At 43.1% G+C, this 27,616-nt stretch overlaps 1 protein-coding gene and 1 long non-coding RNA gene across 4 annotated transcripts in view; one reads left to right on the plus strand and one right to left on the minus strand.

Moving 5' to 3' along the window:
* Positions 1-6,619: 6,619 nt before the first annotated feature.
* LOC137157317 (uncharacterized) lies at positions 6,620-8,374 on the minus strand. The gene is made up of 2 exons (XR_010921056.1): positions 8,143-8,374; positions 6,620-7,762 (listed from the first exon to the last, which is right to left on the minus strand). It is a non-coding gene; the product is annotated as an uncharacterized lncRNA (long non-coding RNA).
* Positions 8,375-10,524: 2,150 nt separating this feature from the next.
* NKAIN4 (sodium/potassium transporting ATPase interacting 4) overlaps positions 10,525-27,616 on the plus strand; it is a 73,993-nt gene continuing 56,901 nt past the window's right edge. The window contains exon 1 of one of the 3 annotated variants that reach the window (XM_067554096.1): positions 10,525-10,816. In XM_067554096.1, coding sequence (XP_067410197.1) covers positions 10,763-10,816 — 54 coding nt within the window. In that variant the 5' untranslated portion in view covers positions 10,525-10,762. The remainder of the gene's footprint in view (positions 10,817-27,616) is intronic. The other 2 variants (XM_067554099.1, XM_067554098.1) reach the window with 2 other exon arrangements.

Below are 27,616 nucleotides of genomic sequence, written 5' to 3' on the forward strand. Positions count from 1 at the left end.
ATTGTGTTTGGAGTGTGGACACCAGGATACATTCGGTCACAACCACTGATTCTCTACCTTCTCCCACACAGAAACTAATTAAACTCAACACTAAACTGAACCCCTGAACCCCTACTATTTTAGACTTGGATCACTCTGAAGCAGAGACTATTATTCATGCTAAATTGTGCCGAATTATGGCCCTAGTTCTGGAACTCTTACTCATGCATGGAGTCTATCTGAACTCAGTGAAATTCCTCTCCTGAGTAACACTGCTCATAAGAGAGAGTATTGTAGGATCAGACCCCTGGTGAGTTTGGTCCAGTAGGGAATAGTCTGAAGCTAAAAAACTTATTTTACTTGAGATGTGAAGGTGATTTCCATAAATGACTGTCCAAATATCCTCTCTAAAGTTGATGACATATCTGCTGATATGATAAAAGCATCTGGAATTGATTTGTAACAGTCAGAGGCAAATACTGAAAGCAAATTTACACAATCGCTAATTTCTTTTTAATCAGTGGCTTTAGACCCTTCAGACCAGTCCTTTAACATTTACATCTGAAACCCATAGAGACAATATACAGCTCATTTTCAGTGAAATACCTGTTCCAGCCTTGATACTCAATAAGCAGTCTATTATCCTGCCCTGGTTATATGGGAGATTAACAAGAATAACTCATTACTATTAATGGTGGCTACATGCATAAGCCCTCCCTTACATCAATGAGAAGATAATGGACCCCAAATACATGTACATTAGAGATGGGCAATGAAACATAAAGTAAATTTCACCTGTATTATTTGCTTTTCCAGTTAAGGACAAAGTAGCCTCTTCTGATAAGTACCATTATTTTCTGGTAACATGAGCTAAGGTGAAGTGAGGTTCCCATTATATACACATTATATGAAAATCTAATTATAGTATTAATCTTACTATTTCTGTAACTGATCTAGGGCCCAGTGATTGGTATCAGTGTTGATTCTTCAGTGTGTCTGACAGGGCTTGTGTTGCATATTCAATACTTCATGCTCATAGCCTCGAGGGAGCACTGTTGTGCAACATTTTTCATATGTCATGAATGATGCAGAACTGGGATATTAATACTGTCTCTATTCTCGGTTAATTTGCCAAATACGAACATTCACACACTGTCTGGGCAGCAGAATAATCTAGAGGCAGCCCTGCCTGGATGGATCAAAATTGCCACTAATAACCTGGCAGCATGCTAATGCATTGCCTGCTCTGTCACAGAAGATATGATTTATGAATTGCATGGAAGAATAAATAGCTCTGGATGCTTACATCTGCACTATGATAGCAATATTGCAACCCTTCCTAGTATGAGGGAAGTCTTCATTCATATGATAAATCAGTGGGAGTAAGTACTTACTTGTGGTCAGTGAGGGCTACAGGATCGGGCCCATTCATTCAGTGGGAATGAGAAGAAACCAATGATGTCTCTCTTTCTCTGCATGCAAATAAATCAATACACTTCCCTGGCAAGTCTTACTTCCTGTGTTCCTGGAATCTGGGACAGATCCATAAGCCCACTGCCATCTCTGAAACGGAGAAAGATCTGAAATGAGAGACCAATATCTGTAGTATGGTAGTAAGAAAATATTTAAAATATTAACATGTAGGGTTCAGAAAAAATGTCCTAAATTATATCTTCCCCCTTTCTCTGGTTGACTGGCTACTAGTTGGACTTCCAATATGAAACGCTGTTAGCCCATAGTATTTGATCATCATGCCCAATATCAAATACAGTAAAATGTGAGGACAAGGAACAACATGTAAGATAGAAGGATACAATATAAGAACAACACACTTCTCTTTGGGAAGATTTTTCATACTAGTTTTGATGGTTCTTTTCTCTCTTTAATTTTACTTGGCTGGAAAAGATTAAGCAAGTGTGTGAATGTGCAGCTTGACCACAATCACTTTCTTCTGCTCATTCCCGGAAGGTAACCCTTTCTAACCTAGGCTATGTCTATTTGCCTCTGTCAGATCAATTTATCCGGTTCGACTGAGTGGCAGTGAAGACACGCTCAATGGATCCGGAAGTCGATCTAATAAAGCTACCTCCCCAAAAAGCATAGCGCTGCGTTGACGGGCTCAAGCTCACTATCCTGGCTAGTCACATTCCTGTCTCTGTTCACGACACAGCCCAGAACTATTATCTTTTAATGTTTGTGTTTACCCTCTTGTTGAAGTTACTAAGACATCCAGATCATTATCTTTCTCTAATGACACTTTATGACCGGATCAGCTGAAATTTTAGGAGGGTTTAGCACTCAGATAGTCCCATCGGCCTCAAAGTTTGGCCATGCATATTTTCCAACTTCAGACATGAGACAAGTGTGAAAGTTCTCAGCTTTAGGCAAGACAGAGTCACACTTCTAATATTACAAAATTAGAAATCACATGTTCACATAAATCAAGTCTGAGCTTTTATGTAACAGGTAGCTATTATTACACGCCATGGGAGTCTTCTGATAATGTTGTCTATAATAGCCAGTAAGTGCATAGGTGGTGATATCATCAACCAGAGCTGCTAAGAGCTTTTATTATTTGTTTCCATTTCAGAGCAATAAAGCACTCTGGGAAAGTCACAAGACTCCTGCACTTCTTGGAGGCTTAAAGTCACTCAGCAATTCACAATTTATATCAGTGCCAGTCAAAGTCATCCGAATGGTCAAGGGCTGATCCTGAGTCTTGAAGACACTGAACCCATTGCAAAATCAGATCCTCAATGGAGACTAGTGGTGGTGATTCCAGCTGAGTTGAATCCTGCAGGTGGGAAAGGGTGAGGGAAGCTTGTGCTGCTGCTGTCCGTAGTGAACCTGCTTTCTGGAGGTTTAGAGCTCAGTGTCCAGTGCTCGTCAGTCTGGCACATTTCAAGAGCAGTCAATCATTCAAAAATAAACGCCTGTGAAAAAATACACCGCTCCTTCAGTCTGGCGCCTTAGGACACCACCTGATGTTTCTTAATTTACCTTAATATGCAGTGGCTGTCAAGGCTTATTGCTTAACTTTAGAGAGTGTTCAAAAATAAATAAAAGGGGGAAATCTCCCACACAAAAAAAAGTGGCCCTAAAGTTCTGCTTCAAATTAGAGAGTTCTTTCATACTTCTGGCCTGACATGGTTTCACATCAGTTGAGAAATGCAACTGTTCCATGAAACCCTTGAACAGTCATGTAGTATCAATACTCCATGGAACTTGGCAGCTGCATTGAATTACCACTTGGTCACACTGTCTTGTGAAACTGCAGCTGGAAATGTGTCTGCAGTCTCATGCCAGCTTCTCATGTTGCATGAGTTGAGATGTTCAGATGTCAGCTGGGACAGCTTGCTTTTCTTGTCTGAATTAATCCTTCCCCTGACACTCCCTTATACCCGCCCAAGGCCCTGCCTTTGAAGGCACCTGTAGTGCTTTTAGTGGAATGTTGGAATGCAAATCTGCGAGTCAATAGGACCCTGTGTTCCAGTGCACCTCCGAAAGCATTCCAGTGAGTCACAAAGTCCTCAGCCTCCAAGATATAAATTACATGATTTAGGAAATTGAACAATTGGATAATGGAGAATTTTTAATAGCACTGCTCAAATCGAAGTGTGACCTGTGGAATAAATATTAAACTAACACGAATGCTGCCATTTCAACTGACAAAACCTGGGAAATTCTGAATTCAGGCTGCCACTCTACCCTCACCTCATTCCTTCGTGTCTGGGTAGTTTTGGCTGCTGAAAGTGCGGATAGAGGGCCGTACATAGCCCTGACATTCTCTGGATCTTGGCAAATCACCTAACTCATCCATTCCTCCACTTACTCCTCAGTAAATTAACACTCAACTCACCTGTCTCTCAGGGGTTCTGTGAGGAAGGATAGTCCAGTGGTTAGAATGCTAGCCTAGGGTTCAAAAGAACAGGGGTCCATTCCTGCTTCTACTGCAGTCTTCCTGGGCAACCTTGGGCAAGTCATTGAGACCCAGAGGCTTTTAGGCTCCTCACTTCCATTGATTTTAATGGAAGTGAGGAGCCTAAATACCTTTGAGAATCTGGGCCTGAGTTTCTCCATACCCCAGTTCCTCATCTGTAAAATGGGGGAACTGCTGTTTCCTACCTGACAGGGTTTTGTGAGGATAAATGCACTAAAGATTGTGAGGTGCTCAGATACGGTGGTGATGGGGTCATATAAGTACCAGAGCTCAACTGCGAAGCTTCACTAATTAGTATTTATAATGAACTTTTAGGTCCTCAGATAAAATGTGCTGGAGACACGCTAAGGATTAGGGTGGAATCTTTGTCCCCTTGAAGCCAGAGGCACAACTTCATAGACCTCTTCCTAGATTTTCTTTTACATCTTTCCCTTCAGGAATCTGTCTATTCCTGAGTTTAGTTTTTAGGTCTGAACCTACACTTCATCACTACACATCTCTGCCTGGCTCTGCTGTCCCATGTCTGGTGATTCTTGAAAGCATTATTTTTAATTAATTCAATAAAGCTGTATAGGCCATGGTTCTGTGATGTATTCTGCATGTTTTGTTTTTAATCCTTGGACTAATGGACCAGCATCATTATCACTTTTACACCCCAGACCAATCTTTTACACAACAGGCTGCAAGAGCTCTTTTAGAGCCATTAACATTGATAGTGTCAATGTGGATTTATGGAGCCTTTAATCTGCAGATCCATACCTGTGCAGTCACCCTGAATGCTCAATCCTTCATGGAATTGCAGTGTGACCTTATCAAAAGTGCTATGCATTGGCTTCTTTTCTAAGAGAGATAAATTAGTCATTTTATTCTCTCTCTCTCTCTCTCTTTCTCTCTTTCACACACACACATTATTTTTGTGTTGCAGAAGAAGAGGGGAAGGGATAGATATAGATAGAGACATAAACCTTGCCATTCATTGGATATTTATTTACACATATAGGCCCAGGTTCTCCCCTGTGATACAACTGATTTGTGCTGTACTGCCTGTGAATACTGGACCTAACACAGGCATGTGTTAGGCACGTGTAGGAGCATCCTACAATGGCAAAGAGTCCACTTGGCTGCTATTGTAGGGGGCATGGCCAAGGGAAAGAGATTGTGGCTGGGACTTCCCTGTGTCCTGGCAATCTCTGGCTCCTGTATCAGCCCCTGTGGCCATTTGCATTTGACGCAAGTTAGAGCAGCCTTCAGGTTGCTCTAACTTATTTAAGGGACTTGGACTAGTATACTGCTGCTCAAGAGGGAGGGAGTGCAAAGCTGATTAAAGGCACATTTGTGCTCCACCTCACACCCCCCTTCTTGGGTTGCACTGTGCACTCCTTCACCATAACCAAGGATCTGGGCTAGACAGCATATCCCATGTATAGTGAGCTCAGATATGGGAGAAAGGCAAGATAATTGGGAAGGGCATAGGGAGCGAGAAGGGGAATAGGGAGAAAATAAAGCAGAAAGCAGGATTCTGTAGTCTCATAGGTGAGGGGGAGTTCTGTGGGAACCATGACTTCCCTACCTACATTTCACTGTACCCATGGGCCATAGCAACTGTTTCATTAGCCACAGTGATACGTTCGATACAAAAGGTGTGAAAAAATCCATTATATAAAAAGCTAGACCACATGCTGCTGAACTTGTCTCTCTACTCAATTACCTGAAATGCTGTTTTTCCATAGTTATCATGCACTCATGGCCCAGCATGCCAGTCTGCTGGGCTAACACCTTTTATTGATTTCCAGTGTCAGGGCATGATCTTGCAAAGTGCTCAGTGCTTCCTGCCTGGTACTGGGCATCCTCAGCTCTCATTGGCTTCAGCGAGAGTTGAAAATGCTAAGCATTTTGCCTCAGCGGGTCCAAGGAGCATGAAAAATGTCCTGTGCACAAAACAAAACAAGGGTCATGTCAGCTTACAAGAATAAAAAAAAAAAAGGAAAAAAAAAAGTGTCTGCAACCAGCAAACTTTCATTGCTTCAGTTTTTATTATCTTTAGTCCTTTGAAACGTATCTGAATCTATTTCCAAAAATCTTGAAGTTACATTTCTAAAATAGAAAACCGATGATCCTGCAAGAAGCTCTGCGTGGATGTACCTGTGCACGCACATGAAGCCCCTTGCAGGATGGGGGCCTTTAACAGCACTAGAAAAAAGTCCTTTGTCCGTAGAAGAGCGAGGGCATGGGGAGTGGCTATGCTATCTAATCCCAGTTGTGACACATTTAGCACTAATCTGGTGGGACCATCTCTTGTAGAGAAAGTGTCATTCAATCTGGATTCTTAGTCAGCCAAAAATCCACATATCCAAAAACCCAAAAAGCTCTGCTTCCAAGATGAGAACTTGCATGCCAAGTGATAGCCTGGATTGGAATGGTTTGACTGAGATATAGACCCCTGGAAGGACAGGTTTAGAATGAGACAACCTCACTGGTAGTGATGCCAGTGGGTATCATTCTAATAAAGAGAATCTTAGCAAACTTCAGTGTCACCTTATGAATGAAGGATCATTGAAGGGATGGGGAAGGATAATCTTGTGGCTAACCAGAACTAAGATCTGGATTCCTGGGATTTATGTTTCCAGATCTGTCTAGACTTCTTGTGTGTCTTTGGACCTGGGTTTTCAAACGTGACCTCTATGGGCTGCCCAGGTTTAGGTACTGAGGGTGAAATCCTAGCCCCACTGAAGTCGATGGCAAAATGTCCATCAGTGTCAATGGAACTGGGATTTCATACCTTGGACCTGATTTTCAGAGGTGCTGTGCATCTGCAGCTCCAGCTGAAGTCAACGAAAACTGTGGATGTTCAGCAGCTCTAATAATCAGACCTTTGGTGTGTATAGTTGGGCATCCGAAAATTCAGGTATCCAAAATCTGAGTCCACTTTTGAAAATGTTGGCCCTAAATCTCTCTGTGCTACAGTGTCTTCCTTTGTCAAATGAGGATACTAACATTCCCCTTCCTCACAGGGATGTTGTGAGGCTCAGGAGATTAATGTTACAGAAGTATTTAGCAGTCTGTAGAAGGAAGGTGCTATGGAAATACAAAGCAGCACTATCAGCAGCCTCCACAATGAACAAGGCTTCCCAGGAATCAGGGGGGAAACGACAGATTTCATGCACTGGTTATGGCAGATTTCGCAGACTGTGCAGGGTTGTTGGGGGTTGATGTCAAAGCACAGATATAATTGATGTTCTTTTAAATGGGTCTGGTCATTAGATAGGAAAAGAAACAGCATGAAACATTCAGCTCCACTCTGTGGCTTCTTCTTTCTGACACGTTTTCATTAGGCTGCAGAGGAGAGGAGAGCCCAGTAGGGATGTGCCATGCTACTGGCTGTCCAGTGCTGCCCATTTTTATGGCTGCCTGTGGTTCCTCTGGCAGAGAGGAGGTGGTGAGATGTGTGTGCCACGGCAAACTTTCCCAACAGAGGCTTTGCCTCAGGGTCTCTTTTGGCCTCTGATGGCATTCAATCCAGAAGTGACCCTGTACAATTGCTCTTTAATTGCTGCTCCAGAGGTAAGCATAGATTAGCATAAACAATTAAATAATGAAGAAGTAAAAGCGCTCCTTATTTGTACAACAAATATAGATTCTAGGACACACCCTCCCTTGACATCTTTTAGCTTTTTATCTGATTCTGAAGTCCTTGGCAGGCAATATTCCTGCTACTGACGTCGATAAGAGATCCAGGCATGGCATGATTGTTCAATTGGACCCATCTGTGTCAGATTTATGGAGCTTCGGGAAGGTCTGGGCATCGCTGCAGTAAATCCTTCCAGACACACTAAATATAGCTTCCTGAGATAAGCAATAAAGAAGGAAAAAAAAGAGGTTGGCAATATCTTCTATTTGACTACTGAATATCAAAACAGAACAAGCATACTTTCCAGAATCATGCACACATCAGGCCATGAAAAGTGGAGGTAAAATAAAGTGATAGACACAGCCCTAGGGAGAACAATGAATCAAAGGGGAAGCACTTTAAGCATGTGAGCCCCATAAACATCAATGAGATACTCACATGTTTCAAGTTATGTATCTTCCTGAACTGAGGCCTCAGGTAGTAGGCAATTGGACTAATCCTGGGCTACCTGATTCAGGAAGGGTTTGCAGAATTAGGCTTTGGAAGTGTAGCTATCTCCCCTCAAGAAATATTCACTTCAGGGTTATCTTTATACCTTTCTTCACAACCTCTGGAGATTCAGTATGGTTTTCAGATGCATAAAAAGGCCTGATCGATGCACAGTCACTTTTGTATCCTGTCTCAGTTTATCCAGATAAAACTGGGAGAAGAATCCTTTCTGTGGCAAGCTATTTATTATTTCAGTTGCAGTGTGTTGCTATTTCTCTGCGATGGTTCCATTGTGTTATAATTTTTGTTTGAAAATAGTTTGTGCACATGGAGTTTTCAAAAGCAGGAACTGGCACAAAGAAAGTAGGAAACTGAAATAAATTACACAGAGGCGAGGTACTTGCAGACACAGCTGCAGTCCAACTTTTTTACACTGTTTCCAGCTGATAGCAGAGAATTTAACTCAATCCAGCATAATACCAACCTGTTCCTGTTGTTTCTGAAGTAGTATTTTTACATTCTGATACCAGTGTGCTTGACCGAAAAGTGCAGCATGAGACTTTTTTATTCAGGTTCTAAAGAATGTTCCCTCTGCATTCATAAAAAATAAAACGAACCTTCAAACATTTCCAGCAAAAATAAATATAGCAAAAGCTCCTTAAATCCATGGCCTTCCAGGTAATTTGGTGTCTTCTGTGGGCACATTAATTTCATCTTGAATAAAATGTGTTTCATTGTGTTTGACTGCATTAATTGGTGCATGTCAGATTACGTTCAGTGAACAGGTCAGAAAATCAATATGTATCGCTATTTGAAACCAATGGGATTTGTGTCCTTTTAGAGGTCTGACTTCTTGTTTTAGGAATTGTAGGGACTTTTTTCCTTGTTTGTTTTTGTTTGTTCTTTCTTTCATGGCTGCTGATTTGAAAAACAACAGTTAATATGAGGTTTTCTCATGACTTTGGGCATAATCCTGCTTTTCTTGGGTATAATAAAGGAATGCTTTAATGGGCTATTTGTCTCTTCAGCCTCATGATGTTCAAGCGAGCACTCTATTCTGACACCACTGCAACAAGTTCTCTTGGGTTTATTTAAAGGAAAAATACCACTGATCATTCATGGTGCAAAAGTCACATTTTTGCCAATAGCAAAGCTCTTATTGACTTCAGAGGGAGGAGGAGCAGTCCCAGAGATGTACAGTGAATTTTGCTATGTATCCATTTAGCTCAGTGGAAGCAGTGGAGGTACCACATTATGATCAAATAGGTCTTTTCCATCTCTTATTTCTGTGATCTTATTATCCTGTTGTGTTGGTGCTTTGCAGCAGGAAGCATGTTGCAGAGTACAGGATGTATCTGACCCACTCCTTGGGCTGTGGTGGAGTGGGGGATGGACCAAAGGCTCAGTCTCCTCTGGAATCCTTCCCTCCCATTTGGGGGGCAATGTGTGCCCCCAGAGATACATAGAAGGAGAACCCATACTCACACAAGCACAGAGACTGCACATGCAGTTGGCTTTTAGGTGGGGGGTGCAACATCCAGTATCAACTGTTACAGCTCTCTCAGGGGATTTGCTGTGTGGCTTAGCAGACCTTGCACTAATCTAGAATTCTGGAGACCTTGGTTCTATTCTTGGCTCAGCCATTGACCTGCTGGATGACCTTGGGCAAGTCACATCACTGCTCTCTATGCCCCAGTTTTCCCATCTGTAAAATGGGCATAAGGATACTGACTCCTATGTAAAGTGTTTTGAGATCTGTGGATGGAAAGTGCTATATAAGAGCTAGGTATTATAATTTGTGACATGTATAGTGATATTTGGATAAGTTTATATAGATGCAGAATATCTCAAAATGTAGCAAAGTATGGGCTTTGGTTGAAGAACTTGGTGGAAGGTAAGAGATGGCCCATTAAGGCCTTTCTACCTCTAACTTCTCTTTACGAATGATTCAGATGTGATTTACGCACATAAAAATACTAAAATAAATCCATTCATATGCGGGCACATTTTAAATGAATGTTGCTGTGGTTGCATTATCCCCTTTTCCCCTGTCCGCTGCTCATAAATATTCTTGTTAGCGAGTTTAGGAAACAACAGCAAAACAAAGGCTAAATTTGAGAAAACTGCCACCTGTTCTTGGAGAATCTGCAAAGAGAAAAGGTGGTGAGTTCATCACTTCACTGCTCTGGATATTTACAAAGCTCTGCTCATGTGCAGGTGTGGTGCAGGCAGGGCGGTGAGTCTGTCTGTCTGTCTAGCCTCTGCTATTCAGTGGGCTATGGCTGCCCCTTTAAGGAGCATACGTGTCGGGTTTTTGCAGCTACCCAAGTGGGACTGGCAGGGTTTGATCCCAAACCCTCTGAGGCCAATAGCAACCAGGCTCCCCCCTTGACGGGCTGCGAAGATTTTGGACCAGAGCCCTCCCCGCCGGCGTTGCCCTTTTAAGAAGTGGACCCCACCCGCAGCAAGCGGTTCCCTGGAGGCGACTCTTTCCCTTGCACCGCGCGACCTCCCCGGCTGGGAGCGGAGGCAGCTGTTCTCTCAGCCCGGCTGCTGCCAGCGAGAGACGGCGGGCGGAGGGGGCTGCCCTGCCCTGCCCAGCCCAGCCCCTGGATGCGGAGCCGGAGATGGTAGCGGGCAGACCCCAGTGAACCAGCCCCTCCTCCTTGGACCGGTGCTTTCGGCTTCAGAGCGGCTGGAGGGACCCGCCGGGCGTGGAGGGGAGAATGGGATGCTGCACCGGGCGCTGCACCTTGATTTTCCTCTGCTCCCTGCAGCTGGTGAGTAGCCGCCGGGAGATGCACGCCGGGACGATGCCCTGAACTCCTAGCCAGGGAAACTTTTTAAACCGGTTTCCAGCCCAACTCGATCCGGATCGAGCTGACGCCGGTTTCTCTACGGGCAGAGGGAGGGAGGGAGGGTGGCTGTTGCTGGGTCCGCACCCGGGTCAAGCCCGCTTCTTCCCCCCCCCCCCCCCCCAGAGGAGGCACAAGCCATCCGGCTCAGAGCCGCCTGCAGGAATGGGGAGTCCCGGGCGTGTGGGTGAGTAGGTTGAAAATGTCACCCCCCGCCTCTGCGGCTGCTGTCTAGTGCATGGAGTGATGCGTTTATCACGGACTTCGATCCCTTTGAACTTCCAGCCTTTGGATTTACATTATGAAAAGCGGGGAGTGGGGGAGTAAAAGTCCGGACGTGCTCCTGCATTGCCCGTCCCTCGGGGTTTGCTTGCTCATTGTACCGGTTTATTTTAAAATGTGGGGGGCACCTTTTAAAAAAAGCTGTCTTGAACTTGTAAGCTCACCCCTGGTGGGGCTTTTTTGTTTTTTAAATTACACCTGATGTGAAAAATGGAGAATTCTCATAATGATCCTCATCCCCGACAGCAAAAAGTTCAAAAGTGCTGAAATAATCAAGCTATCCAGAGGTAAATAATACATAAGGCTGCAAAAGGAAGGATTCATTTAATATGCACTTCTTCCTCACTGATTGTATGTGTTCATGCATATTTAAAACGACTTATTTAAAACAGTCGCATAATTGTGCAAATATATCTAATCCGAAGCAAACTCCTCTAGCGTCTGAAAGAGTGGGGGTTTTGTACAGCACGGCTTTCAGTTACATCTGCATACATGTCAGTGCTGAACAGGGATAAACAAAGGTCTGGTTGTTTTATGATTGTCTGTGCATCTAGCTTGTATCTGGAGGTTCCCCTTGTCAATTGCTAATAGGCTTTAGGGTTTCTTTTGCCTTAAAAAGGAAATGCCCTTCCTTTATTTAATTTTTGTGTGTTTTTTTTCTAAATTTGTTTTATTTAGGAGAATAATCTGTAGATTTTGTTGAGGAAAGGAGCCAATTTATTTTAAACCCTGGAGTAAGTTAGTGCCACTGAACACTCTAGGTAAAACTGTGTTTTGGAATTGTTTACTGTGACAATAATTTATTTCCCCTGAAGGGACAGGTCTATGGAGGAAAGAAGCTCTCATTTAGCAGAAACTGGAGGCTGCTAGTTTTTAAAACCTAAATCACGTCTAAAATTTGGGAGTGGAGAGAGAAGTTTAGCCCATTCACTGTGACTAGCATAACTAAAAGATGTAAGATTTGCCTTGTGGATAAACAAAATAAGGTGCTGTTGTTTGCATGAAGCATATTACTAGACATGTTTTATGCATGATGATGATGGTGGTGAGTATTTAGTCATTTGGTGTATGTGTTTTTTCCCTTAATTTTTCACCCACACTGTACAGAAGAAAGAGACTGTAGCCGTGTTACATTTGAATAAATTAGTGCTAGAACGCCTAATTGTCTTTTAAATCCAAGCAGTGTATTGCCTGCTTTTAAAAAACACTCTTTTTTAACATTAACTGCTGCTGCTGCTCTTATTTTTGACAAGCATGGGAGTTTTCTGGTATCCAGGATACTGGAACAAAGAACCCCATGCATTTTTTTCCCTTCAGACCCTCCTCCTTGAAGAAAAGAATCAGCTTTGCCCATTCTTAAGCAAGTTTAGATGCCTCTGCCTTGGAGATTTCCCATGGTACTTGCCTTGGTAAATTGGTAGAGATGAAAAATGTAAAGTATGGGGAGGGAATTCCTGAAGCTCTGTCCTGATGAGCGTGTGATCTAGAGCTGTTGGCTAAACTCCCAGTAAGTTACTGGGGGAAGCCGTGAGACCTTTCCCTGATACATTTCCAGCTCTCTTTGTGCATAAATTGTCACATCATGTATACATCAATATAGCTAAGTGAACTGCAATAGAATGAGATACTGTAGGTAATGGAATCAATTAATACAAAAAACAGAAGTGATCAGACCATCATCATTAATAAATTATAAAGATGTGAACTTTCTTTGATCTGCTTATGTCTCTCTTCTATTTCACTTGCTACTCTGAACGTTGTGTATTCTTCCCGCTGTGCTTTTCCACACACTGGGCTTCCCACAACAAAATCTTGGGGTGAAATCCTGGCTTTACTGAAGTCAATGAGAGTTTTGCCATTTGACTTCAGTGGGGTGAGGATTTCACCCATGCAAGCCTAAGTGCATGCTTTTTATACAACCTTATTTGGAAACTGCGCATTCTACTAAATATATTTATCCAGTGCAATACCTGACTTTATAGGGAGTTTTTATAAAAATAATAAATACAAGAAAAACAAGAGTTCAATTTGCAATGGCTCGTGGAGGTCTTATTACTCCTTATGTGCAAGTAGTTGGATAATATGGCAGCTGTGCGTGGAAGTGTTCACAGATCCTGAATTGTTCACAAATTGCAGCAGAAATGGATGCCTGAAAAACACCACAAAATACCGAAGTATATTAATCATTATTGTTTGTTGTTCTCCTAATTAGAAAAGTTTGTCATCCAGCTGGAGAGCAAACACAACAATATGTGAATTAGGTGATCACCTATACCACATGAATGCCAAATAGAGCCTCAGCAATGCACAGGCGGCAAACTCTTTGTCTAAACTAGATAGAGCAAGCTAATGAATACGTTTGAAGAGAATCAGGATTGAGTCGCAATTGATTCGCTGATCAGAAAGAGGCTGCAGTTGTAATGAATAATTTGACTCTCTCTAGTCTTAAACTGTCGTCCCCTTGAGCCTTCTGAGTTAAAGTTTCACTCCTTTGCGGCTCTGTGCTGGTGTGCCTAGAGAAAGAAAGGGAACTTCGGGTGCCCTTCCCTGCCACCCCTATGCATGCAGCAGGGCGAGGTAGCTCCACTGGTCCTGATCCAGTGTGGCCTTCAATGGAACTTAAGCATGAGCTTAACATTAAGCACGGGCTTTGGTATGTTGCTAACTCAGGGCCATAATACATAGAAGAGTATGAGGTGGGCTCAGCTAACATGCTGCCTGCACCCCTCATTCCTAAGGCAGGGCCCACATTCAGTAGATTGACTGCTCGCCATTAATACACCTAGTATTTCTGCCCTCAACCTACCAGCAGAAAAATATCTATCTATCTTTGGTCCCCATCACTGTGCCTGGCAAGGGAGAGTTGGTTCTTGCATTGACAATCTGTCCTTTTAATTTACACTGTATTGAGAAATGTAAGGGCCCCGTAGTGTGAACTGAAGGTCAAGACACAGCTCTGCTTTTGTTGTCTTTACATCACTTTAACTCAGACACTAATGTTATCTGACTGGACTCCCCCACCCCACATGAATCTTTGTTTAAATAAGAATGTTAGGGAAAGTTTAAGCAAAACCTAAACCAGTTGTATGTTTACCAGTGATGGACTGGTACCTGGACTCTATCCCTGTGAAGTGAGTTAGAGAAATGTGCAGTATAGAAATTAACGTTAGAAAAGATTTCTAGTGCAGGATTTCACAATCTATGTGGAATACTGCAGACTGGGTCACTAGGGGGGCATGCACCAGGACTGTGGGATTGGATGGGTCCCGGCAAGAAACTAGGGACAGTTGCTAGGTTCCAGATAGGAAAAATGTTAATAACCGCTGAGCCAGTCCTTCCTCCCTGCCAGCAGCAGATTGTTCCTAACAGTATATTTCTTAGAGTAATAACTGATTGTGTGCTGAAGGCGCCATCTGAATTTATTTCAACCAGACCAGGCATGGAAAAATTCCCTCCTTCCCTAGAACCCGTGCCAACAAACCGAGCAATTGTTGTTTAAATTCAATCCATGGGTTGGGAGGTTAGATGCCAAGCATAAGCCTGGAGGCAATTTTACAGATAAGTTTATAACCCCTCTTCTCAGAGGCTTTACATGGAAAAAATGACAAACATTTTGCAGTAACAGTGAGAGACGAGCCCACATAGAATTTCTACACACAGAAACAAACCAAAAGTAACTACATCCATGTATTTATTTATTTCCACTCTCTGTCTCTTTCCCCCACACTCTTTTCCTGGCAATGACTTTTTAATCTCTTACAGAAGTGGGTGATCAAGTTTGGAAAGTTTTTGAAACCAGCATAGATCCTTTACTAGCAACCTTCTCTAATGACTAAAGTGGTCGTGTCAGCTTGTTCTAGCAGAAAGTTGACAAACTAAAACACTGGAAAATTCCAAAAGGTACATTGGCCTTTGGGATTACGCAGGGTGTAAATCAAAACAGAATATGGCCAAAAAATGAATGAATATATATATAAAATGTATAATCTTCCCGCTCCGTTTCCTACATTAAAGGTAGCAACAGACCTGAATGTTGATTTTAAATCCACCCACCCTCAATCTCCAATACAGGCAAATCTTGGATTCACATATGGGCTCCCAACTTTTCAGCTGGCTCTTCGCCCTTCTTTATATATTGAGCCGAACCAAGGAGCCCAAAACTTTGGAGAAGTTCACAGGAGCCTGTCAGTTGTAATTCATATGCTCTTTGGGGCAGGAACTCTCTCTCTCTCTGATGGCCTGCAGTCCCAAGCACACTGTCTGCGCAGCATAACAATCAAGTAGTAGACTCTGCCTGGCCTGTACGTGAGTTAGGGCTGGGAGAGAGGGTAGAAGGAACCTTCTCCTGTACTTTGTGCAGCTTGGCAAAGAAGCAAGCAGAAGTACATTTCTTGAACTTTTTGAGTGCAGGGACTGCTCCCTCACTATTCTCCTGGAGGGGCCCAGCATGCCAAAACTGTGTGGGAGGAGGAGGCACCTTTGCCCCCCAACACCTGCCCATGGAGCAGAGCTGGCACTGCTGGAGGAGTTAGATACATCTCCTGAAGTGGTACTGTATGCTCCCTGGGTCTCCCCCGGGTGGTATGATTTATAGACTCCTAGACGTTAAGGTCAGAAGGGACCATTATGATCATGTAGTCTGACTTCCTGCACAACGCAGGCCACAGAACCTCACCCACCCACTCCTGTAATAGACCCCTGACCTCTGGCTGAGTTATTGAAGTCCTCAAATCATGGTTTAAAGACTTTAAGGTACAGAGAATCCACCAGCAAGTGACCCGTGCCCTATGTTGCAGAGGAAGGCGAAAAACCTCCAGGGCCTCTGCCAATCTGCCCTGGGGGAAAATTCCACACAGCTGCTAATGCTGCACTATGCCTAACTGGCGTATCTGAACCCAGAGTGGGTAAAACAAAAGCAGGTGCCAGTATAAGCCATGTGCCCATTGCTTATCACACTGATCTGAATCATCTCATTGTTACCTTGTGCTCCCCCATCCGTTTATCATCTTCCCCTGCTTTCTCTCATCTTATACTTGGATTGTAAATGCTCCAAAGCAGGGGCTGTCTTCTTGTTATGTTTGTACAGCACCTAGCACAATGGGGCCCTGATTCCCGCTGAAGTACTGCCACAAATTATACAATAATAGCCACATTAAACAGATGCTGTTTCCTGAGTGTGAATGCTAGACAAAGTAAAGTTAAAGCTGTGGCATTAACGGGGTTGGTTTGAAAATTTCCATTAAAACTGGTCTTTAGTGGAAAACTGGTGTTTTGACTAAATGACTATTCACTTTCCATGGAAAATGTTAAGTTTTCATCAAAATCCCAAAACCATTTTGGCTGAAAATGTTCAGGTTTTGGTTTGGTTGGGTTTTTTTGGACAAAAAGTCAAAATTTCCTGTGGCGAAAAACCCTGGTTTCCAAGAAACGTTAGTTTGTAACGATTCAGACAGGGAGTTCCGCTACAAAGCTGGAGAGCAGCACAAGGGAAGTGTTTCTTGTGCAGTATCTGGTATTTCAAAGATGCTGCACTCAGTTCACATTGCTCAGACAATCCAGATTCATACTTCCCATTGTGGCAGTAGATTACCAGTGACTCCCAGGAATCTTCTGCTTTTGTGTTCTCGAAACAATCCCATTCAGAGGTTTCAGACCATGAATGAAATCTGGCAAGGTCCAAAATAAAAACAATTCCCTCTGCCCTTCAACCTCTTTTTCTTAAAGTGTTTTGGCACAAGCTTGGACTGGTTCTTTTGTGATACGATCTTCTTGTACATTTTAAATGTATTGGAAGCACGAATAATGCATAGCAGAAATTCTTCTCTGACTTCTGCTGATGTGCTGATGGACGTGACATTGTGCTATGGTTTATACTATATTACAATGGCTCTCGGCCTGTCCAGACTACTGTACCTCTTTCAAGAGTCTGATTTGTCTTGTGTACCCCCAAATTTCACCTCACTTAAAAACGACTTGCTTACAAAATCAGACATAAAAATGCAAGTGTCAGAGCACACCATTACTGGAAAATTGCTTACTTTCTCCTTTTACCATATAATTATAAAATAAATCAATTGGAATATAAATATTATACTTACATTTCAGTGTATAGTATGTAGGGCAGTATAAACAAGTCATTGTCTGTATGAAATTTTAGTTTGTACTGACTTCTCTAATGCTTTTTATGTAGCCTGTTGTAAAACCAGGCAAATATCTAGATGAGTTGATGTACCCCCTGAAAGACCTCTACGTGTACCCCCAGAGGTACGTGTACCCCTGGTTGAGAGCCACTGCTATATTGTATGTATGTGTGTAATTGGATTGTACAGTTATTTTTCTAACTGAATTTTGTCCCACATAATCCGACCAGTGGTGGCTGAAATTTTACCAGATTTATAACTACATCTAAAACTTGATTTGGGAATATATATATATATATATATCATGTGATTAAATCCACTGTTGGTGTATAGCATGATTAGCCTGGCTGCACTGAGTGAAAAGCCAGAGCCGGCCACACACACACACAAGAATATCCTCCTTAGACTCAAAACAACTTCTCTCTCCTGCTGCTTTCACTGTAGGTGCCTTGTCTGATTTCTTTAAATCTTACTTTGCCACTGGGATGAGATCTCTGCAGCTGCAACTCAATGGCTCTTTTCCTATATCACTGTATTCCCTGCTCTTTTTAGCTGCCCCTTGTTTAGGTTTTCCTGTTCATATCATCCCTGGGCTCTACCTTTCATCTCTCTCTTCTCTCCATGCATTTGAGCCTTTATGGCACAGTTCTGCCAACAGACAGGAATTTGCTTTCTTTGCACTGAGCTTGATTCTGCAACCTTTACTCACATTAAGTAGTAATTACTCCAAAAAATAGTCTCATTGAACTGAACAGGATTAGTCCCATGAGTAGTTTGATACTCAGCATAAGGGCTGCAAAACTGGGTCTGTTCTAAGTAACAGATAAAGAGAACCTCACCTGAGTTTTGGCATATAAGGTATTTAAGGTTATTTGGGACCTGGATCCACACAAAACGTTGGGGGCCCCCAGGCTGACTCTTCCGCAGCGATCTCATTTTTCCTGCCCCCTCTTTGTTCCTGCTCTTCCTCACTTCCGATACAATCCATCCCACCTCAGGTGCCTGGCTGGCAAGAGACAGCCTTGCCTGGCTACAGCCTGCTGCTCTGCTTCTCACTTGTTTCTTCTTACAGGCCCCTCGGACTCCAGGAAACAGATTTTATGGATCTTGCCTCTCCATTTTATCATGGGATTTTTTTTCCCATGCTCTGTCCCGTTACCCCATATGCTGTGTTCATCATCAACTCTTGAGCTTCATTAACTGCTGCATAGGCAGATGACGCTTGAATACAAACAACAGCACAAGGTAATCCTGGAGGGAAAAGTAGTGGGGTACCAGCGGCAGCAGATTATCAGGCTCCATTCAGCAGGCATTATCCGTGTACGGAAAAGATAAGTGAGTCCAAATAACGAAAATGAGGAGCTTTTATAGCTGCATGGGAGAGGACGTGAATATGTAGGTCTGGAACTGTGACAGGTTTCTGTGAGGAGTGGAGCTACACCTCTTTCTTCATTCTCTTTCCCGCCTCTCCCTCCCTGAAACGTATCACACCAGCTTGGTGTGTTGCTCATCTTCACCGATCTCTCTGGTTTATGGCTTATTTTATTTTATTTTTCCGTAAGAACGGACAATGATCTGTTGTTCTGGGGCTGATTCCCTTTCCTCTTCGCTGTGTCTAGGCGCTGGCTCAGATGGAATTAGGGTGACCAGATTTTACAGGGACAGTCCCGATATTCGGGGCTTTTTCTTATATAGGCACCTATGATTCCCCAACCCCATGTCCTGATTTTTCACATTTGCTATCTGGTCTCCCTAGATAGAATGCCACTGGAAATGACATTCAGCTCAAGAAAACACCCAGCATAGCACAGTGCCAGCCCAGAAGAAGAGCTGAGGTTGTTCCATTATGTAAGGAGGCTGGGACAGAGACCTGCAGGGACTGTGCTCTTGAACCACTTGGACACAACCAGTCAGGACTCTAGTGCTTCGGCGTCTATCTCTCGGGTCTCCAAACGCCAGTGCTGCAGCCTCCTGACTCTGGCCCCGCTGTGTTCAACACGCCTGCTCCGCCTGGAAATCCCCTGCGGGACCCCCCCTTGGATGGGTCCCGGGAGTTCCTCCACGCCCAAAGGGCCATGCACCCCGCCTTGCAGTCAGAAGCAATTCACAGCCAGCGTGAAAGTCAGAAGGGTCTATTAGTTCTCAGCTTCACAGCGTAGAAAGATGTTGCTAGCTATCAGCCTTAACTAGGAGTTACAGCAGCAACCACCTGGAGAGCCTGATTCTGCGGCTCCCTCCCCGCCGGGCCCACCCGGGGGACTGGCCTCTTTCCCCAGCCACCCCAGTCCCTCCCCAGTCCTTTGTCTCCTTCCTGGGCAAGGTGGCCACTCCTTCTGCTCACATCCTGTTGCAACTGGGTGGGCCAGGGCAGGGGGTCCTGGTTAGGTCTGCATATGTGTGGCTGGGGAGGGCCCATCTGCCTTCTAGTGGTCTTTGAAATGATCACATACTCAGATCACATCACCAAAATACATGAGCAACACATGGGGGTGGGGGGGGGGAGGGGGAGGAGAACTGAGGCACATATAGCATTCAGAGAAAACCCCAAGAATATCTCCACTTTGTCACAGAGACTATGTACATTTTCACTGGGATGTAAAAGGCAGTGTTTCCAAGAACCTGCTACAAGGGACTGTTAAACCGGAGATCTTGGAAGGATAAAACTAGAGAGCGAAAGGCCTGATTCTCATTTCTGCTACACCAGGGTAAATCTGGAGTAACTCCACTGTAGTCGGGAGAGTTGAAGGTGTTGTTCGTGACCTATCAAATCCTAAATGACATGAGACATGCCTTTTCCCCACTGATATACCGCCGCAGTTGTGATCAATGGAATTTGTTCTGCTTTCTTATAGAAGAGAGGGTGGTGGAAGGGCATCCTGCACCTGGCCTCAAATTCTGGAACTTGCTTCCCTCGCTGCATGGTCCAAAATAGCCCAACACGATGCCTAGAGCCGGTTGAAAATTGTCTGTCTCAACTTTTTTTTGATAGAACACTGGGCTTTTCGACAAAATGAACATTTCCACTGAAGGGCCTGCTTTCCTCGAAAATTTTGGATTTTTTTTTTGGTCTGAAACCCAAGCAACAAACTTACTGGCAAAAAAACCCCCAAAAGTTTGTCAGAATTCAGCAGCGCTTCTCCAAAATTATTGTGGTTGTCAACACCTGCCATGTTTTCAGTTTTCTTTTTTTAATGAAAAGTTTAAAAATGTCACTAAAATTTTTGACAAACATGAAAAATGTTTTGGTTTTTGTCAAAATTTGTCATGAGAAAAAAAAAAACCTTTTTCCAACTAGCTCTATTGCTGAACTTTTGGGCACTCTGCAAACCATTAACGTGACAGGGTTTTGCAGGAAGATTGAGGATATTTTCCTGGGGTGGAGAAGAGAAGGCTAAAACGAGCTGTTTCATTGGTTTGGTTTATTGGCTGGCTGAGTTAATCTGTTATCTCTGTAGGAGTACTGAATGCTTTTTGTATGGACACTTTTATTATTTAAATCTAAAAAAATAAAGAAATAAAATCAAATTTATGCGGTATCTCCAGTCTGAAGCATTCAAAAGTAGTGAATCAGGCCCCCAGAAATCATGAAATTGTCTTAAAAATCATGAGATTTTAAAAGTAATTCAATTGAGCTTCTGTATCATTTGGTCTTCTGGTGCTTGAGCATTTAGTGTTCACGGTTTCAAGTTTTGTTTTTTTTTCAGTCATGAGGGTTAGAATCTTACTCTAAAACAAAAAACGAAACAAAAAAGGCCGAGATTCTCTGGTGATAATGTGACTCCCAGAATTGAGGTTTTATGAAAAACAGCAGATATTGTAAAACACGAGAGAATTCCATAAGAGTAGGCAGCACTTTTCTCTGGATTTTCACTGGCTAGCTGTGATCAGAGCGTGACCCTAAATGCATATATAAACTGACAGAGAACAGAAGTTTTGTGTCCATTGCACTCTGAGTTTTACATATTTTAATTTGTCTCTTTAAGGGGGAAATTTAATAACAAAGGATCATGTCCGCAGTTGGTGTAAATGAGCAGCTGGTGTAAATCAGCAGTAAATCATGACTTCACTTATGCTGATTTATATCAGCTGTGGAGCTGGCCCAAACTGCCTTTTCCAAGCAGTATTTTTGGCCTCATTTATAAAAGGGCATAATTGCCATTTCCCTGGTGTCTGTGGCTTATTCTCAGGACAGCTGCTTCGGTGTCAGGATGCTAGACATATGTACGTTGGTTAGCAGAGAAACTGATGTCCCAGATTTTCATTATGTGGTGAGGACTCAGTGCAGAAATGAAGACAGCAGCTTTTCACGATCCCTCTTGTCTATCACTTCCCCTTCTCCCACATGTTGTTTGGGTGAATCCAAGTTGAGTAATTTATGCATCAATTTCATTGCTACCTTTCCGCTGAAATTATGATATCGAAACTGTGCTCTCAGATGCCATCTGCCATGGCTTAATGAAAAGATAATGTGGGAATCAATGCACCAGCTTGCCTCTGTCACCTGCTTATGGAAGGCAAACACTAGGCACTGTTGTGCCAATTTACTTTGCCACCTTTCAGTGACTGCCCAACTCAGCAGGAAACTGCACCAGCTGCTTTCAGGTCCTTCTCAGAGCAGGAGCTTGACAAATAAAGTTTTTGCTTTCTCCCTCGTTTTCTTTTTCCCTTCGAGGAATACATTCTTCCCCCAAACACTTGGAACTCCTTGAAACCTGGACAGTCGTCACATTCCTGTGCTGGTGGAGAGAGGATGCACGCTCCACCCGGACCCAGATTTTCTGAAAAACGGGGAGCGCATTTCCATGCCTAATTTCTACAGGGAGTGATCACACTCAGACATGCAACAGGACTTGTGCACACACACCCAGCTTGCATGTATGATTGTGCATCTGGGGACAGATCCTCAGCCCCGGTCTACTCCCTTTTGTGCTGCTCCAGTAGAACAAAAGGAGACTTTGAGCTTTCCAAAAGGCTGCTGAGGATTCCTCCGACGTTCAGTTTTACACTGCCTGTTCTCCCCCAGAGACTCCAAATAGGGTGTTCTGGAGCATGGTGGGTCAAACAGAGGGCTGTGCTTTGGCACGGCTGAGCCACTGAATGGGACCAATTCCAGCTGACATAAGTTTCAGCAGCCTTGTAGTTCAGTCTCCCTGGCCTGCTCAGATCACCAACAAATCTGTCAGTTTTAATTGTGTTTCTCTGTGACATGGACACCTCTCTCATCCCAGTAGCTACTCGACTCTCTTTATAACAGCCAATTTGCTTTGGTTTGTGTGCATCACCTGTCAGACAGTAATGACTTTGGGATGTCACCCACCTGTAGAAAGCCAGATCAGAACTGGTGATCTGGAGGTGAACGGCATTGTACGCCTTTGCCAATCCCAACTGCCAACCAGACCTCAGCCATACAGATAAATGAGGTAAGGATTCTGCCCTCCGCAGGAGAGCTGGTTAAACTTCCCATCAAGAGTAAAACATACTCAGTGAAAAAGGATCTTGGTATAAGTAGCTATTAGTGGATGTACAGTCAGGAAGCGCCCACAGCAAGGGAGACTTCTTCTTATTAAATGTTTCATAGGAGCCCTGCTTGGGGATAATGCTGCATCCCTTTCAGGGATACTACCACCTCCCCAATGGGACAGACCGTGGAATTTCCGGAAAGTGTCCTCACATGGAAACGGCGGGACCTGCTGAACTTCAAGGGGACAGCGGGAGGGGGGAGTTGAAGGTTTGTGTGAATAGTCTGGAATCAAATCCAATATTTTCCCAATTTATGGCCTGGCCAGGAAGAGAAAGCCATTTCTAATAAAACAGGCAACACAATTATTGTGGTATCGCAGAAATGATGTCCCAGCATAACCAAATAAGATGGGTACTTAAGTTCTCACTGAGTCCAGACCGATATATCCTCTTGGTAATAATACTAGACTCTGACTATTACAGTCCAGCAGATAATTACCAGGTGGAGCTACGGCAGGACAATGAGCTATTAATTGCAGTAAGGTTGTTTATCCCTGAAGGATGAACACACCAGAGACAGTGCCCTACACAAGGTTACACTCAATATTTTATAAGTACCATGTGGGTAATAAAATACCCTGTCCCCATCTTTAGTGTCTTCTATCTCACCTTCTTCTCCATTCAACTGAAGCTGTGCTTAAAAATGAACATCTCAAAGGGATAGTGCTTCCAGAAGATAATTCAACAGGAACCATTTTACTGGTCCAGGGCTGTTGCCAAAGTGTCACCGCAACATAAGGGATGTGGCATCCCACATCTAACCAAACTCTCCTCAGGAAGGCAGACTCCTTATGTCATTCAGCTGTCCAGGTGGGAGACTGGTTGGCAAGTGGGACTGGGAACGGAGTACAGAGCCTTTTACCTCAAGGATGCCAGCTCTGATCTTGCCTTGCATGACATTGCAAAGTCATTACTCTCTGACAGATGATGCGTAAAAGCCAATGTAAAATTAAAAAAAACCCCCAACATTTTTGTTTGAATATTAACATTTGTGATGGGCCTGCAGACTAAAAGCCCTCTGCTAATCCATAGAATAGAGCAACTATTCTTGCAATGTTTCCATCAAGGACTGGAAAGAGAGCTTCCTGAGCTTTGCCCAAGTCTGCAGACTCAACACATCTCAGTCGCTTGAACGAGCATCTGAACTCTTGGTTATCCAAACAAAACCCCAATCCCAAACTCTTTGGGGTTCATCCATTGTTACAAATAAACTCTTGAGGCAGTTGGTCCGATGTGTGAAGAATGGGTGCACGCAGCTGTACATGTCTGCTAAGTACATACATGCAGTAAACTGCATTTTGTGGCCCAATAGGAGGAAAGAAAAGACACCCAATTAGCATTTGTACATATAAAATTACTGTAGAAATCTGATTATCCTAATTTCTTAAAAATCTCTAAATATGTACTTTTAAATCTACTAGTAGCTCTTTCTTCACAGACTGTTTATCATGTGTCTGTGCTGGAAAGGATGGGTTTCTAACACACTCAGAGTCTAAGGAAAGGTGACGGTCAGTTTCTTCCTTTTAAACTGAGCCAAACAGACCAAAGCCTCTTGCCTTTTTCCCTCTGCTATCCAGAATAACAACTTTGGAGATTCAGGAATGTGTCTGTATGTGACTCGCAAATATGCATGGCCACTGATTGCTCGCAACATAGGGCAACGTGTGGGCCCGTGGGCTTCAGATCAGAAGCAAGAGTGTGGTGTCAGTTTCAGACAGCACAAATTGGGAAATTAGATGTGCGACGTTACATGGGCCCTCAATGAGGCCTTCTGCCCTGCTTCAAACAATGAAGACTGCATCTCTGACCAGATGACTAATGGCTCTTTGTTTTATTTCCTCAATGACAGTCCCGTTAGCGCTGCGGCGAACGATCCCACTGTTAAATATACAGCTGTGTAATAAAGGATCTGCAATCCTGTGCGCTGGGATTGAGTGGATACTTGAGTGAATCATGTAAAAAACAATGAATTTCTGAAGAAGTTCATGGTGGCAGCAGGTGGGCGGGCAGAGAAATTTGTCTGCAGCCTGCTTAGCCAAAGAATATTTTCCTTGCATAAGAAGTAGCCCCAAGTTTCATTTGTGCTCAGATTTCTCATGAGGGTGATTCTTGGGGGGGAGGGGGGGGGGGAGATGACATCCATGTAAGCAGAGCCTCCCAACCCACACATCAGGGCAGGTATAAACCAATCCAGATGGAATTCATTTTTGATGGCCAAATGCTAACTATATATTTCTTATATAAAAAGCAGGAAAATCCTGCTCTGGGGGACATGATAGCTCATGTGTTGGTAAAGAGATAAGGATTTCTTTTCATGTTCCAGCAGGTCATCCTTTAAACTGTAACCCCGATAAAGAGCGATTAAAAATTACCACCTGATGGGATTTAGGTGGGGTTGAGAAAAGGTCCTGTTGCCATTAAGGAATTTCACACTAATACAGGCAGCTGAGGGACATGCACAGCACCAGTTTAAAATGAGCGCTCCCTTCCGTGTGTTACTGGATTTAACCGCACTGGAGGAAGAAGTCGGTGTAGTTACATGGGTGTGAATTTCCTTCATGTAGACAGGGCCTCAGTCTAGTTCCAAGCAGCCAGATGTCCGCACATCAGAAACCCACAACTACTGGGGCAAACTTGTTGGCACGTTTGGAGTAGAGAGAGGCTAAGGCCTGAATAGCTATGGAAACGAAATGATCTTCTCTGACCCTCAAGGTGAGCTTTCCAGGTTAGCGTGGATGTTGCCAATGCTCTGTGGATGAAACGTTTGTAACCCACGCAAGTGTGGCTTTCTGTCCCCCTCTAGTGGCTAGACCGAGTTATAGAGATTTTATGAGTCTGCTAAGGCCTTTGAGCTAATAGATCTGGTCCTCTTTTGCTGGTTCATGCTTTTAGCTCCAGGGGTCCTGGGTTCAATCCCTGCAGATGACCTATCCCAGCTCACCGTTAGGTTCGCTCTTCTGCTGCCCATACTGTGCATGTACTGTGGACAGAGAATTTAAGTCTCCAGAGCTGACATGGTGGCACCTTTTCACAAGCCACTAATTTTAAAAAAAAAAAAAAAAAGTGGGGGGGAGAGAAATTCATTTCTGCTCTTGAATAAAACATGAACCATTGAGGAGCTGCCAGCTGGTTCGGAAGAGGAGAAATAGAAGTAAATATAAACATGATGTGAAAGTTGTAGAGTCGGAGTGGTGTGACTATTGTGGGACATGCATGGAAACTTAACTGGAGGGTCAGTTGGTTAGAGGCCAAAAATATATAAACACAATAAAACACAGAACCTAGACTAGACTATAAGAGGAGCCACTGGAAATCAAAGCAAATTGGGTAGCGCTGCAGAAGAGATAAATTATGCTCATAAGATAAACAACGCTTGAGTGACACTGTATAAATAGTTACATATAATAGCTCTACTGTGTGTCTCGGCTTCTCTAATTGGAAGGCTGGCCAACATCTGGTGGAAACTCCAAGTTGCAAATTTTTCTCTTATAATAATGAAGATTTTTTTTTTCCTTTTTATTCTCCCCCTCCCATCAACCCTATTTAATACTGAGTTAAAAATCCCCCTCTACCCTGTTTAATTGAGTTGTAGGAATGGGAGCAGAATGGATGTTTCCCATGGCAAACAAAGCACAGCAGGATCTGCATTATAAGAAGAATGAGTAGAAAACGAAAATGAATGAAGAACTTGCCACTTGCTCTTATTTTATGTTGAAGCAATGTTCTCAAGGACTGAAGTCAATGGGAGTTTTATCTCGATAAGGGCTGTAGTATTTGGTCTTGGAAATGAAGACCATATTTTTAAATGTGTAGTTTTGCGTCCATGCATCTTGAGATGCGTGTTAAACCTGGAATGGTTTATCTCCATTGGCACTTGTTGGCACGCTACATTTCTCCTTTAAAAATCTGGCTTAGAACTGTGTTTTGGGTTTGTTTAAAATAATGACTTTTTTTATTTGCATTCATCCCTATCCATCCATCATGTGGGAAACCCAGCAGCATTGGATTAACACGTGAAAAACCAAAAATGAAAGTCACAGTTCTCATTTTGTCATATAATTTGAATGTAAAGCAAAGGAGAAATGAACAGCACCTCTAGTGAAAAGTAAATTAATTGTGATTAATAAAAATGAAACCATTTAAAAAACCTAAGTACTTTTTTAGCTTGATCAGCATGTACAGCTTTGTTCTCTTTCCAGATCCTTAGAGATACAAAATTGGTTTTGCACCCCAAATTGATCTGGAAACCTAAAAATCCTGAGTTTTATAAATATTGGTTAAAAAAAATAGAGGTCCAGAGAGAATGGAAGGAGAGTTAGATTTGTTACCTGTAATTACTGAAGTAATTAATCAATAATTCAAACTATGTTGGATTTTCTCCTCTTGGTGCAATCAGGAGAAGAAAATCAATGGTGATTGATTAATTGTGTAGCCATTCTATAGAAGGGAAGTTGTTTGTGGGTATACTGGGGCTGGACTGTGGTTACTGGAAAAGCCTTGGAATACTCTCTCTGTGAACATGCTGACAGTCGCTATTTTAAACAAAATACATTTGCCTTCTCAGCTTCTTCTAAAACTTCTTGTTGAATGAATTTTCTTGGCGCTAAATGATGGACTCTCTATTTTCACCCCAAATATCTTGTTTGTAGTGAAATCCTGCCCCTATTAAAGTCAATGGGAGTTTCACCACTGACTTCAGTGGGGCTAGGATGTCACCCTATAGATTTTAAATTTTGACAGGTAGGCATAAAGCATTTCTCTGAGTAACTACAGTTCCTAGAAT

The sequence above is a fragment of the Emydura macquarii genome, unplaced genomic scaffold (genome assembly GCF_026122565.2).
Source record: "Emydura macquarii macquarii isolate MOO-44397 ecotype Brisbane River unplaced genomic scaffold, CSIRO-AGI_Emac_v2 contig_1483, whole genome shotgun sequence".
Classification (NCBI taxonomy): Eukaryota; Metazoa; Chordata; order Testudines; family Chelidae; genus Emydura; species Emydura macquarii.